Source organism: Oncorhynchus gorbuscha, linkage group LG20 (genome assembly GCF_021184085.1).
Source record: "Oncorhynchus gorbuscha isolate QuinsamMale2020 ecotype Even-year linkage group LG20, OgorEven_v1.0, whole genome shotgun sequence".
Classification (NCBI taxonomy): Eukaryota; Metazoa; Chordata; class Actinopteri; order Salmoniformes; family Salmonidae; genus Oncorhynchus; species Oncorhynchus gorbuscha.
Window position 1 is genome coordinate 35983280 of NC_060192.1, and position 17500 is coordinate 36000779.

General features: G+C 36.8%; 1 protein-coding gene across 1 annotated transcript in view; it reads right to left on the reverse strand.

Annotated features, from left to right (window-relative positions):
* The window catches only part of fryb (furry homolog b (Drosophila)), a 192886-nt gene that overhangs the window by 106075 nt on the left and 69311 nt on the right, over positions 1-17500 (reverse strand). Inside the window, 2 exon segments of the mRNA XM_046316884.1 lie at positions 6922-7020; positions 11992-12084. Of these exon segments, the coding sequence (XP_046172840.1) occupies positions 6922-7020; positions 11992-12084 (192 nt within the window).

Sequence of the window (17500 nt, forward strand, 5' to 3'; positions counted from 1 at the left end):
TACATTACACTATACCACATTACACTACACTACATGACACTACACTACATTACACTATACCACATTACACTGACACTACATGACATTACACACTACATTACACTATACCACATTACACTACACTACATGACATTACACGACATTACACTACACCACATTACATTACACTACATGACACTACACTACACTACACTACATGACATTACACGACATTACACTATACCACATTACACTACACTACATGACACTACACTACATTACACTATACCACATTACACTACACTACATGACACTACACTACATTACACTATACCACATTACACTACACTACATGACACTACACTACATTACACTATACCACATTACACTACACTACATGACATTACACGACATTACACTACACCACATTACATTACACTACATGACACTACATTACACTACACTACATGACATTACACTACATTACATGACATTACACTACACTACACTACATTACATGACATTACACTACACTACACTACATTACATGACATTACACTACCTTGTTTTACACTACACTACATTACATTACATGACATTATACTACATTGTTTTACACTACACTACATGACATTACACTACACTACACTACATGACATTACACTACATTACATGACATTACACTTCATTGTTTGACACTACACTACATGACATTACACTACACTACATGACATTACACTACACTACATGATATTACACTACATGACATTATACTACACCACATTACACTACACTACATTACATGACACTACACTACACTACACTACATTACACTACATTACATGACATTACACTACACTACATGACACTACACCACATTACACTACACTACATGACCTTATACTACACTACACTACATTACATGACATTACACTACATTACATGACACTACACTACATTACACTACACTACATGATATTACACTACATGACATTATACTACACTACATTACACTACACTACATTACATGACACTACACTACACTACATTACATGACATTACACTACACTACATGACACTACACTACATTACACTACACTACATGACATCACATTACACTACATGACATTACACTACACTACATTACACTACATGATATTACACTACATGACATTATACTACACTACATTACACTACACTACATGACACTACACTACACTACACTACACTACACTACACTACACTACACTACATTACATGACATTACACTACATTACATGACACTACACTACATTACACTACACTACATGACATTACACTACATGCCACTACACAACATGAGATTACACTACATTACACTACATGACATTATACTACACTACATGACACTACATGACACTACATGACACTACACTACATTACACTACACTACACAACATGACATTACACTACACTACATTATACTACACTACATTATACTACACTACATTATACTACACTACATGACACTACACTACACTACATGATATTACACTACATGATATTACACTACACTACATGATATTACACTACATGATATTACACTACACTACACGACACTACATTACATTATACTACACTACACTACATGACATTATACTACACTACACTACACTACACTACATGACATTATACTACACTACATGACACTACATGACATTACACTACACTACATGACACTACACTACATGACATTACACTACATGACACTACACTACATTACACTACACTACACAACATGGCATTACACTACACTACATGACATTACACTACATTATACTACACTACATTATACTACACTACATGACACGACACTACACTACATGACACAACACTACATGATATTACACTACATGATATTACACTACACTACATGATATTACACTACACTACATGATATTACACTACATGATATTACACTACACTACATTACACAACACTACATGATATTACACTACATGATATTACACTACACTACATGATATTACACTACATGATATTACACTACACTACATTACACTACATTACACTACATGCCATTACACTACATTATACAACACTACATGATATTACACTACATGATATTACACTACACTACATGACACTACATTACATTATACTACACTACACTACATGACATTATACTACACTACACTACACTACATGACATTATACTACACTACACTACACTACATTACATGACATTACACTACATTACACTACATGACACTACATGACATTATACTACACTACACTACACTACATTACATTATACTACACTACATTACACTACATGACATTATACTACACTACATGACACTACATGACATTACACTACACTACATTACACTACATGACACTACATGACATTATACTACACTACATGACACTACACTACATTACATGACATTACACTACATGACATTACACTACACTACATTACACTACATTACACTACATGACATTACACTACACTACATTACACTACACTACATGACATTACACTACATGACACTACACTACATGACATTGCACTACTCTACAAGACATTACACTACACTAAATGACATTACACTACACTACATGACATTGCACTACTCTACAAGACATTACACTACACTACATGACATTACACTACACTACATGACATTGCACTACTCTACAAGACATTACACTACACCACATGACATTACACTACATGACATTACACTACATGACATTACAATACATTACACTATACTACATGACATTACAATACATTACATGCTATTACCCTACATGACAGATTGGTGCCAACCGTGGTCCTCTCATACCTGTGTGTCTGTTTCAGTGTTAATGTCTCACAATGATCATTAAATATATTCTATTACATTAAGTCTCAAATACCACTCTCAGACCGGCAGGCATATGTAGGTAATGCTTTTAAACTGGTTGAGGTATGATAGGAATGTATCAGATGAGTAGTCTGTCAGTAAATATCATCTGATATGTTGTCTCTCCTTCCTTCCTTCCTTCCTTCCTTCCTTCCTTCCTTCCTTCCTTCCTTCCTTCCTTCCTTCCTTCCTTCCTTCCTTCCTTCCTTCCTTCCTTCCTTCCTTCCTTCCTTCCTTCCTTCCATCACTCTCTCTCCCTCTCTCTGTCTCTCTCTCTGTCTCCCTCTCTCTCTCTCTCTCTCTCTCTCTCTCTATCTCTCTGTCTCTCTTTGTCTCTCTCTGTCTCTCTCTGTCTCTCTCTCTCTCTCTGTCTCTCTCTCTCTCTCTCTCTCTGTCTCTCTCTCTGTCTCTCTCTCTCTCTCTCTCTCTCTCTCTCTCTCTGTCTCCCTCTCTCTCTGTCTCTCTCTCTCTCTGTCTCTATGTCTCTCTCTCTGTCTCTCTCTCTGTCTCTCTCTCTCTCTCTGTCTCTCTCTGTCTCTCTCTCTGTCTCTTTCATACACACACACTATCCCAGCTCTTCTGTCTCTGTCTCTCTCTCTGTCTCTCTCTCTGTCTCTCTCTCTCTCTGTCTCTATGTCTCTCTCTCTCTGTCTCTCTCTCTCTCTGTCTCTCTCTGTCTTTCTCTCTGTCTCTTTCATACACACACACTATCCCAGCTCTTCTGTCTCTATCTTTCTCTCTCTCCCCACACCCTTCTCCCACTCTCTCTGTGTGTCGGTATGAGGAAGAACAACATGTAGGGACAAACAAACAGCGTGTTATTATCTCCCTGCTCCTTTTGGTCCCGTCAGCTCTGGCATGACAGGGTAGTGTGTGTGTGTGTCTGTACTCATCGTGAAAAAAAACATATTGGTAAAGAAGGAGTGAGGAGGAGGAAGAAGAGGAGTGACAGACAGTCTATTGAAGTCTTGTCTTAACGTCTGGTTGGCTGGATGGAGGGTATTTGAAGAATCCACAAACAAAACAAACATGTTCAGTATGCGGATGACATTTCTAGCACCATTCGAAGGAGGTAGTGAAAGCCACAAGGGGACAAATAAACAACCACACACAAAAACAAAAACAACAACAACAATTATTGAAAGAAACCAGGAGTCCATAAATACATCAATGGGCTGTGTCCCAACACCACATACCCCCCCCCTCCTCCTCTTCTCCTGTCATTCATTAATACGATGGGGACCAGACTACACCTGGAGTCAATATATTAATACTATGGGGACCAGACTACACCTGGAGTCAATATATTAATACTATGGGGACCAGACTACACCTGGAGTCCATTCATTAATACTATGGGACCAGACTACACCTGGAGTCCATTCATTAATACTATGGGGACCAGACTACACCTGGAGTCCATTCATTAATACTATGGGACCAGACTACACCTGGAGTCCATTCATTAATACGATGGGGACCAGACTACACCTGGAGTCAATATATTAATACTATGGGGACCAGACTACACCTGGAGTCCATTCATTAATACTATGGGACCAGACTATACCTGGAGTCAATGTATTAATACTATGGGGACCAGACTACACCTGGAGTCAATGTATTAATACTATGGGGACCAGACTACACCTGGAGTCAATGTATTAATACTATGGGGACCAGACTATACCTGGAGTCAATGTATTAATACGATGGGGACCAGACTATACCTGGAGTCAATGTATTAATACGATGGGGACCAGACTACACCTGGAGTCCATTCATTAATACTATGGGGACCAGACTACACCTGGAGTCCATTCATTAATACTATGGGGACCAGACTACACCTGGAGTCAATGTATTAATACTATGGGACCAGACTACACCTGGAGTCCATTCATTAATACTATGGGGACCAGACTATACCTGGAGTCTATTCATTAATACTATGGGGACCAGACTACACCTGGAGTCAATGTATTAATACTATGGGACCAGACTACACCTGGAGTCCATTCATTAATACTATGGGGACCAGACTATACCTGGAGTCTATTCATTAATACTATGGGACCAGAATACACCTGGAGTCCATTCATTAATACTATGGGGACCAGACTACACCTGTAGTCCATTCATTAATACTATGGGGACCAGACTACACCTGGAGTCAATGTATTAATACTATGGGACCAGACTACACCTGGAGTCCATTCATTAATACTATGGGACCAGACTACACCTGGAGTCCATTCATTAATACTATGGGGACCAGACTATACCTGGAGTCCATTTATTAATACTATGGGACCAGACTATACCTGGAGTCAATGTATTAATACTATGGGGACCAGACTACACCTGGAGTCAATGTATTAATACTATGGGGAACAGACTACACCTGGAGTCAATGTATTAATACTATGGGGACCAGACTATACCTGGAGTCCATTTATTAATACTATGGGACCAGACTACACCTGGAGTCCATTCATTAATACTATGGGACCAGACTATACCTGGAGTACATTCATTAATACTATGGGACCATACACCAGTACAGTGACCAGTACAGTAATAGTGTGGTATAGCCTGACCAGTACAGTAATAGTGTGGTATAGACTGACCAGTACAGTAATATAGTGGTATAGACTGACCAGTACAGTAATAGTGTGGTATAGACTGACCAGTACAGTAATATAGTGGTATAGACTGACCAGTACAGTAATAGTGTGGTATAGACTGACCAGTACAGTAATATAGTGGTATAGCCTGACCAGTACAGTAATAGTGTGGTATAGACTGACCAGTACAGTAATATAGTGGTATAGCCTGACCAGTACAGTAATAGTGTGGTATAGACTGACCAGTACAGTAATATAGTGGTATAGACTGACCAGTACAGTAATAGTGTGGTATAGACTGACCAGTACAGTAATATAGTGGTATAGACTGACCAGTACAGTAATAGTGTGGTATAGACTGACCAGTACAGTAATATAGTGGTATAGACTGACCAGTACAGTAATAGTGTGGTATAGACTGACCAGCACAGTAAGTGTGGTATAGACTGACCAGTACAGTAATATAGTGGTATAGACTGACCAGTACAGTAATAGTGTGGTATAGACTGACCAGTACAGTAATAGAGTGGTAATAGACTGACCAGCACAGTAATAGTGTGGTATAGACTGACCAGTACAGTAATAGTGTGATATAGACTGACCAGCACAGTAAGTGTGGTATAGACTGACCAGTACAGTAATATAGTGGTATAGACTGACCAGTACAGTAATAGTGTGGTATAGACTGACCAGTACAGTAATAGTGTGGTATAGACTGACCAGTACAGTAATAGACTGACCAGTAAAATAATAGAGTGGTATAGACTGACCAGTACAGTAATAGTGTGGTATAGACTGACCAGGTATAGACTGACCAGCACAGTAAGTGTGGTATAGACTGACCAGCACAGTAATATAGTGGTATAGACTGACCAGTACAGTAATAGTGTGGTATAGACTGACCAGTACAGTAATAGTGTGGTATAGACTGACCAGTACAGTAATAGACTGACCAGTAAAATAATAGAGTGGTATAGACTGACCAGTACAGTAATAGTGTGGTATAGACTGACCAGTACAGTAATAGTGTGGTATAGACTGACCAGCACAGTAATAGTGTGGTATAGACTGACCAGTACAGTAATATAGTGGTATAGACTGACCAGTACAGTAATAGTGTGGTATAGACTGACCAGTACAGTAATAGTGTGGTATAGACTGACCAGCACAGTAATAGTGTGGTATAGACTGACCAGTACAGTAATAGTGTGATATAGACTGACCAGTACAGTAATAGTGTGGTATAGACTGACCAGTACAGTATTAGACTGACCAGTACACTAATAGACTGACCGGTACAGTAATAGTGTGGTATAGACTGACCAGTACAGTATTAGACTGACCAGTACAGTAATAGTGTGGTATAGACTGACCAGTACAGTAATAGTGTGATATAGACTGACCAGAGAGTGCTTCTTCCTCGAGGACAGGTCCAGCGTAGTGTCATACAGACTTTCTACAAAGTTCCTCAGACACGGAACATTCACCTCGTTCTTCACCGTCTGCAAGGTCAAAGGGAAAAGGTCATAGGTCATACACAGAGCAGAGGGGTTACACATAGACCAATGTACAGGACAGGTACAGTATATTAGATATGAGAGATTTCAAGATATGGTATAGAGATATGTACTGCGGCTACGGGGGACTAATATCTCCAGTGACATTATTGATTGATTAGGCACATTACAACATGAAGTAGAGTTAGAGGTACACTATATTAGACATGAGAGACTATGAGATATGAGAGAGATATGAGAAGATATGAGAGGATATGGGGGTATATGAGAAGATATGAGAGGATATGAGAAGATATGAGGGGATATGAGAGAGATGTGAGAGACTATGAGATATGAGAGAGATATGAGAAGATATGAGAAGATATGGGAGGATATGAGAAGATATGAGGGGATATGAGAAGATATGAGGGGATATGAGAGAGATGTGAGAGAGATGTGAGAGGGTATGAGAGAGATGTGAGAGAGATGTGAGAGACTATGAGATATGAGAGAGATGTGAGAAGATATGAGAGAGATGTGAGAGAGATGTGAGAGGGTATGAGAAGATATGAGAGGATATGAGAAGATATGAGAAGATATGAGAAGATATGAGGGGATATGAGAAGATATGAGAGATGTGAGAGGATATGAGGGGATATGAGAAGATATGAGAAGATATGAGAAGATATGAGGGGATATGAGAAGATATGAGAAGATATGAGAAGATATGAGGGGATATGAGAAGATATGAGAAGATATGAGAAGATATGAGAAGATATGAGAAGATATGAGAAGATATGAGGGGATATGGGAGGATATGAGAGGATATGAGAAGATATGAGAAGATATGAGAAGATATGAGGGGATATGAGGGGATATGGGAGGATATGAGAGGATATGAGAAGATATGAGAAGATATGAGAAGATATGAGGGGATATGAGAAGATATGAGAGGTGTGAGAGGATATGCGACAAGTGTAGAGACAGACTGGTGTAGAGACAGACTGGTGTAGAGACAGACTGGTGTATAGACAGACTGGTGTAGAGACAGACTGGTGTATAGACAGACTGGTGTATAGACAGACTGGTGTATAGACAGACTGGTGTAGAGACAGACTGGTGAATAGACAGACTGGTGTAGAGACAGACTGGTGTATAGACAGACTGGTGTAGAGACAGACTGGTGTATAGACAGACTGGTGTATAGACAGACTGGTGTAGAGACAGACTGGTGAATAGACAGACTGGTGTAGAGACAGACTGGTGTATAGACAGACTGGTGTAGAGACAGACTGGTGTAGAGATAAACTGGTACAGAGACAGACTGGTGGTGATACAGACTGGTGTATAGACAGACTGGTGTAGAGACAGACTGGTGAATAGACAGACTGGTGTAGAGACAGACTGGTGAATAGACAGACTGGTGTATAGACAGACTGGTGTAGAGACAGACTGGTGAATAGACAGACTGGTGTATAGACAGACTGGTGTAGAGACAGACTGGTGTAGAGACAGACTGGTGTATAGACAGACTGGTGTAGAGACAGACTGGTGAATAGACAGACTGGTGTATAGACAGACTGGTGTATAGACAGACTGGTGTAGAGACAGACTGGTGAATAGACAGACTGGTGTATAGACAGACTGGTGTAGAGACAGACTGGTGAATAGACAGACTGGTGTATAGACAGACTGGTGTATAGACAGACTGGTGTAGAGACAGACTGGTGAATAGACAGACTGGTGTAGAGACAGACTGGTGAATAGACAGACTGGTGTATAGACAGACTGGTGTAGAGACAGACTGGTGAATAGACAGACTGGTGTATAGACAGACTGGTGTAGAGACAGACTGGTGAATAGACAGACTGGTGTATAGACAGACTGGTGTATAGACAGACTGGTGTAGAGACAGACTGGTGAATAGACAGACTGGTGTAGAGACAGACTGGTGAATAGACAGACTGGTGTATAGACAGACTGGTGTAGAGACAGACTGGTGAATAGACAGACTGGTGTATAGACAGACTGGTGTAGAGACAGACTGGTGTAGAGACAGACTGGTGTAGAGATAAACTGGTACAGAGACAGACTGGTGTATAGACAGACTGGTGAATAGACAGACTGGTGTTGAGACAGACTGGTGTATAGACAGACTGGTGTAGAGACAGACTGGTGTAGAGATAAACTGGTACAGAGACAGACTGGTGTATAGACAGACCGGTGTGGAGACAGACTGGTGTAGAGATAAACTGGTACAGAGACAGACTGGTGTATAGACAGACCGGTGTGGAGATAAACTGGTACAGAGACAGACTGGTGGTGATACAGACTGGTGAATAGACAGACTGGTGTATAGACAGACTGGTGTAGAGACAGACTGGTGTAGAGATAAACTGGTACAGAGACAGACTGGTGTATAGACAGACCGGTGTGGAGATAAACTGGTACAGAGACAGACTGGTGGTGATACAGACTGGTGTAGAGACAGACTGGTACAGAGACAGACTGGTGTATAGACAGACCGGTGTGGAGATAAACTGGTACAGAGACAGACTGGTGGTGATACAGACTGGTGAATAGACAGACTGGTGTATAGACAGACTGGTGTAGAGACAGACTGGTGTAGAGATAAACTGGTACAGAGACAGACTGGTGTATAGACAGACCGGTGTGGAGATAAACTGGTACAGAGACAGACTGGTGGTGATACAGACTGGTGAATAGACAGACTGGTGTATAGACAGACTGGTGGTGATACAGACTGGTGTAGAGACAGACTGGTACAGAGACAGACTGGTGTATAGACAGACCGGTGTGGAGATAAACTGGTACAGAGACAGACTGGTGGTGATACAGACTGGTGTATAGACAGACTGGTGTATAGACAGACTGGTGGTGATACAGACTGGTGAATAGACAGACTGGTGTATAGACAGACTGGTGGTGATACAGACTGGTGTAGAGACAGACTGGTGTATAGACAGACCGGTGTGGAGACATACTGGTGTAGAGACATACTGGTGAATAGACAGACTGGTGTAGAGACATACTGGTGAATAGACAGACTGGTGGTGATACAGACTGGTGAATAGACAGACAGGTGTATAGACAGACTGGTGTAGAGACAGACTGGTGTAGAGATAAACTGGTACAGAGACAGACTGGTGTAGAGACAGACCGGTGTGGAGATAAACTGGTACAGAGACAGACTGGTGGTGATACAGACTGGTGAATAGACAGACTGGTGTAGAGACATACTGGTGAATAGACAGACTGGTGGTGATACAGACTGGTGAATAGACAGACTGGTGTAGAGACATACTGGTGTAGAGACAGACTGGTGTAGAGACAGACCGGTGTGGAGATAAACTGGTGTAGAGACAGACTGGTGGTGATACAGACTGGTGAATAGACAGACTGGTGTATAGACAGACTGGTGTAGAGACAGACTGGTGTAGAGATAAACTGGTACAGAGACAGACTGGTGTAGAGACAGACCGGTGTGGAGATAAACTGGTACAGAGACAGACTGGTGGTGATACAGACTGGTGAATAGACAGACTGGTGTAGAGACATACTGGTGAATAGACAGACTGGTGGTGATACAGACTGGTGAATAGACAGACTGGTGTAGAGACATACTGGTGTAGAGACAGACTGGTGTATAGACAGACCGGTGTGGAGATAAACTGGTGTAGAGACAGACTGGTGGTGATACAGACTGGTGAATAGACAGACTGGTGTATAGACAGACTGGTGTAGAGACAGACTGGTGTAGAGATAAACTGGTACAGAGACAGACTGGTGTAGAGACAGACCGATGTGGAGATAAACTGGTACAGAGACAGACTGGTGGTGATACAGACTGGTGAATAGACAGACTGGTGTATAGACAGACTGGTGTAGAGACAGACTGGTGTATAGACAGACTGGTGTATAGACAGACTGGTGTATAGACAGACTGGTGTAGAGACAGACTGGTGTTGATACAGACTGGTGTATAGACAGACTGGTGTAGAGACAGACTGGTGTAGAGACAGACTGGTGTAGAGACAGACTGGTGTAGAGACAGACTGGTGTATAGACAGACTGGTGTTGATACAGACTGGTGTAGAGACAGACTGGTGTATAGACGGACTGGTGTAGAGACAGACTGGTGTATAGACAGACTGGTGTAGAGACGGACTGGTGTATAGACAGACTGGTGTAGAGACAGACTGGTGTAGATACAGACGGGTGTAGACACAGACTGGTGTATAGACAGACTGGTGTTGATACAGAATGGTGTAGAGACAGACTGGTGTAGAGACAGACTGGTGTATAGACAGACTGGTGTTTAGACAGACTGGTGTATAGACAGACTGGTGTAGAACAGACTGGTGTAGAGACAGACTGGTGTAGAGACAGACTGGTGGTGATACAGACTGGTGTAGAGACAGACTGGTGTATAGACAGACTGGTGTATAGACAGACTGGTGTAGAGACGGACTGGTGTATAGACAGACTGGTGTAGAGACGGACTGGTGTAGAGACAGACTGGTGTATAGACAGACTGGTGTAGAGACGGACTGGTGTATAGACAGACTGGTGTAGACAGACTGGTGTAGACAGACGGACTGGTGTAGAGACAGACTGGTGTAGACAGACAGACTGGTGTAGAGACAGAGAGAGACAGACTGGGTAGACAGTAGACACAGACTGGTGTAGAGACAGACTGGTGGTGATACAGACTGGTGTAGAGACAGACTGGTGTAGAGACAGACTGGTGTATAGACAGACTGGTGTATAGACAGACTGGTGTAGAGACATACTGGTGTAGAGACAGACTGGTGTAGAGACAGACTGGCACAGAGACAGACTGGTGTAGACACAGACTGGTGTATAGACAGACTGGTGTAGAGACAGACTGGTGTAGACACAGACTGGTGTAGAGACAGACTGGTGTAGAGACAGACTGGTGTAGGGTAGACTTACTGCAGCTACAGGAACCAGTATCTCTACAAAGAGTCCAGCCAGAGAATGTTTAATGTCCTTATCCTTCACCTCCAGGAAATACTGGGCACACTCCTAGAGAGAGTTAAATATATACATCATTATACACACTCCTAGAGAGAGTTAAATATATACATCATTATACACACTCCTAGAGAGAGTTATATATAAACATCATTATACACACTCCTAGAGAGAGTTAAATATATACATCATTATACACACTCCTAGAGAGAGTTATATATAAACATCATTATACACACTCCTAGAGAGAGTTAAATATATACATCATTATACACACTCCTAGAGAGAGTTAAATATATACATCATTATACACACTCCTAGAGAGAGTTATATATAAACATCATTATACACACTCCTAGAGAGAGTTAAATATATATATATACATCATTATACACACTCCTAGAGAGAGTTAAATATATACATCATTATACACACTCCTAGAGAGTTAAATATATACATCATATGATTATACACACTCCTAGAGAGTTAAATATATACATCATATGATTATACACACTCCTAGAGAGTTAAATATATACATCATATGATTATACACACTCCTAGAGAGTTAAATATATACATCATATGATTATACACACTCCTAGAGAGTTAAATATATACATCATATGATTATACACACTCCTAGAGAGAGTTATATATATATATACATCATATGATTATACACACTCCTAGAGAGAGTTATATATATATATACATCATATGATTATACACACTCCTAGAGAGAGTTATATATATATATACATCATATGATTATACACACTCCTAGAGAGAGTTATATATATATATATACATCATATGATTATACACACTCCTAGAGAGAGTTATATATATATATACATCATATGATTATACACACTCCTAGAGAGAGTTATATATATATATACATCATATGATTATACACACTCCTAGAGAGAGTTATATATATATATACATCATATGATTATACACACTCCTAGAGAGAGTTATATATATATATACATCATATGATTATACACACTCCTAGAGAGAGTTATATATATATATACATCATATGATTATACACACTCCTAGAGAGAGTTATATATATATATATCATCATATGATTATACACACTCCTAGAGAGAGTTATATATATATATACATCATATGATTATACACACTCCTAGAGAGAGTTATATATATATATACATCATATGATTATACACACTCCTAGAGAGAGTTATATATATATATACATCATATGATTATACACACTCCTAGAGAGAGTTATATATATATATACATCATATGATTATACACACTCCTAGAGAGAGTTATATATATATATACATCATATGATTATACACACTCCTAGAGAGAGTTATATATATATATACATCATATGATTATACACACTCCTAGAGAGAGTTATATATATATATACATCATATGATTATACACACTCCTAGAGAGAGTTATATATATATATACATCATATGATTATACACACTCCTAGAGAGAGTTATATATATATATACATCATATGATTATACACACTCCTAGAGAGAGTTATATATATATATACATCATATGATTATACACACTCCTAGAGAGAGTTATATATATATATACATCATATGATTATACACACTCCTAGAGAGAGTTATATATATATATACATCATATGATTATACACACTCCTAGAGAGAGTTATATATATATATACATCATATGATTATACACACTCCTAGAGAGAGTTATATATATATATACATCATATGATTATACACACTCCTAGAGAGAGTTATATATATATATACATCATATGATTATACACACTCCTAGAGAGAGTTATATATATATATACATCATATGATTATACACACTCCTAGAGAGAGTTATATATATATATACATCATATGATTATACACACTCCTAGAGAGAGTTATATATATATATACATCATATGATTATACACACTCCTAGAGAGTTAAATATATACATCATATGATTATACACACTCCTAGAGACATCATATGATTATACACACTCCTAGAGAGAGTTATATATATATACATCATATGATTATACACACTCCTAGAGATAATATATACATCATATGATTATATATATATATACATCATATGATTATACACACTCCTAGAGAGAGTTATATATATATATACATCATATGATTATACACACTCCTAGAGAGAGTTATATATATATATACATCATATGATTATACACACTCCTAGAGAGAGTTATATATATATATACATCATATGATTATACACACTCCTAGAGAGAGTTATATATATATATACATCATATGATTATACACACTCCTAGAGAGAGTTATATATATATATACATCATATGATTATACACACTCCTAGAGAGAGTTATATATATATATACATCATATGATTATACACACTCCTAGAGAGAGTTATATATATATATACATCATATGATTATACACACTCCTAGAGAGAGTTATATATATATATACATCATATGATTATACACACTCCTAGAGAGAGTTATATATATATATACATCATATGATTATACACACTCCTAGAGAGAGTTATATATATATATACATCATATGATTATACACACTCCTAGAGAGAGTTATATGATTATACACACTATATATATACATCATATGATTATACACACTCCTAGAGAGAGTTATATATATATATACATCATATGATTATACACACTCCTAGAGAGAGTTATATATATATATACATCATATGATTATACACACTCCTAGAGAGAGTTATAAATATATACATCATATGATTATACACACTCCTAGAGAGAGTTATATATATATATACATCATATGATTATACACACTCCTAGAGAGAGTTATATATATATACATCATATGATTATACACACTCCTAGAGAGAGTATATATATATATACATCATATGATTATACACACTCCTAGAGAGTTATATATATATACATCATATGATTATACACACTCCTAGAGAGAGTTATATATATATATACATCATATGATTATACACACTCCTAGAGAGAGTTATATATATATATACATCATATGATTATACACACTCCTAGAGAGTTATATATATATATACATCATATGATTATACACACTCCTAGAGAGAGTTATATATATATATACATCATATGATTATACACACTCCTAGAGAGAGTTATATATATATATACATCATATGATTATACACACTCCTAGAGAGAGTTATATATATATATACATCATATGATTATACACACTCCTAGAGAGAGTATATATATATATATACATCATATGATTATACACACTCCTAGAGAGAGTTATATATATATATACATCATATGATTATACACACTCCTAGAGAGAGTTATATATATATATACATCATATGATTATACACACTCCTAGAGAGTTATATATATATATACATCATATGATTATACACACTCCTAGAGAGAGTTATATATATATATACATCATATGATTATACACACTCCTAGAGAGAGTTATATATATATATACATCATATGATTATACACACTCCTAGAGAGAGTTATATATATATATACATCATATGATTATACACACTCCTAGAGAGAGTTATATATATATATACATCATATGATTATACACACACTCCTAGAGAGAGTTATATATATATATACATCATATGATTATACACACTCCTAGAGAGAGTTATATATATATATATACATCATATGATTATACACACTCCTAGAGAGAGTTATATATATATATACATCATATGATTATACACACTCCTAGAGAGAGTTATATATATATATACATCATATGATTATACACACTCCTAGAGAGAGTTATATATATATATACATCATATGATTATACACACTCCTAGAGAGAGTTATATATATATATACATCATATGATTATACACACTCCTAGAGAGAGTTATATATATATATACATCATATGATTATACACACTCCTAGAGAGAGTTATATATATATATACATCATATGATTATACACACTCCTAGAGAGAGTTATATATATATATACATCATATGATTATACACACTCCTAGAGAGAGTTATATATATATATACATCATATGATTATACACACTCCTAGAGAGAGTTATATATATATATACATCATATGATTATACACACTCCTAGAGAGAGTTATATATATATATACATCATATGATTATACACACTCCTAGAGAGAGTTATATATATATATACATCATATGATTATACACACTCCTAGAGAGAGTTATATATATATATACATCATATGATTATACACACTCCTAGAGAGAGTTATATATATATACATCATATGATTATACACACTCCTAGAGAGAGTTATATATATATATACATCATATGATTATACACACTCCTAGAGAGAGTTATATATATATATACATCATATGATTATACACACTCCTAGAGAGAGTTATATATATATATACATCATATGATTATACACACTCCTAGAGAGAGTTATATATATATATACATCATATGATTATACACACTCCTAGAGAGAGTTATATATATATATACATCATATGATTATACACACTCCTAGAGAGAGTTATATATATATATACATCATATGATTATACACACTCCTAGAGAGAGTTATATATATATATACATCATATGATACATCATATGATTATACACACTCCTAGAGAGAGTTATATATATATATACATCATATGATTATACACACTCCTAGAGAGAGTTATATATATATATACATCATATGATTATACACACTCCTAGAGAGAGTTTATATATATATACATCATATGATTATACACACTCCTAGAGAGAGTTATATATATATATACATCATATGATTATACACACTCCTAGAGAGAGTTATATATATATATACATCATATGATTATACACACTCCTAGAGAGTTATATATATATACATCATATGATTATACACACTCCTAGAGAGAGTTATATATATATATACATCATATGATTATACACACTCCTAGAGAGAGTTATATATATATATACATCATATGATTATACACACTCCTAGAGAGAGTTATATATATATACATCATATGATTATACACACTCCTAGAGAGAGTTATATATATATATACATCATATGATTATACACACTCCTAGAGAGAGTTATATATATATATACATCATATGATTATACACACTCCTAGAGAGAGTTATATATATATATACATCATATGATTATACACACTCCTAGAGAGAGTTATATATATATATACATCATATGATTATACACACTCCTAGAGAGAGTTATATATATATATACATCATATGATTATACACACTCCTAGAGAGAGTTATATATATATATACATCATATGATTATACACACTCCTAGAGAGTTTATATATATATACATCATATGATTATACACACTCCTAGAGAGAGTATATATATATATACATCATATG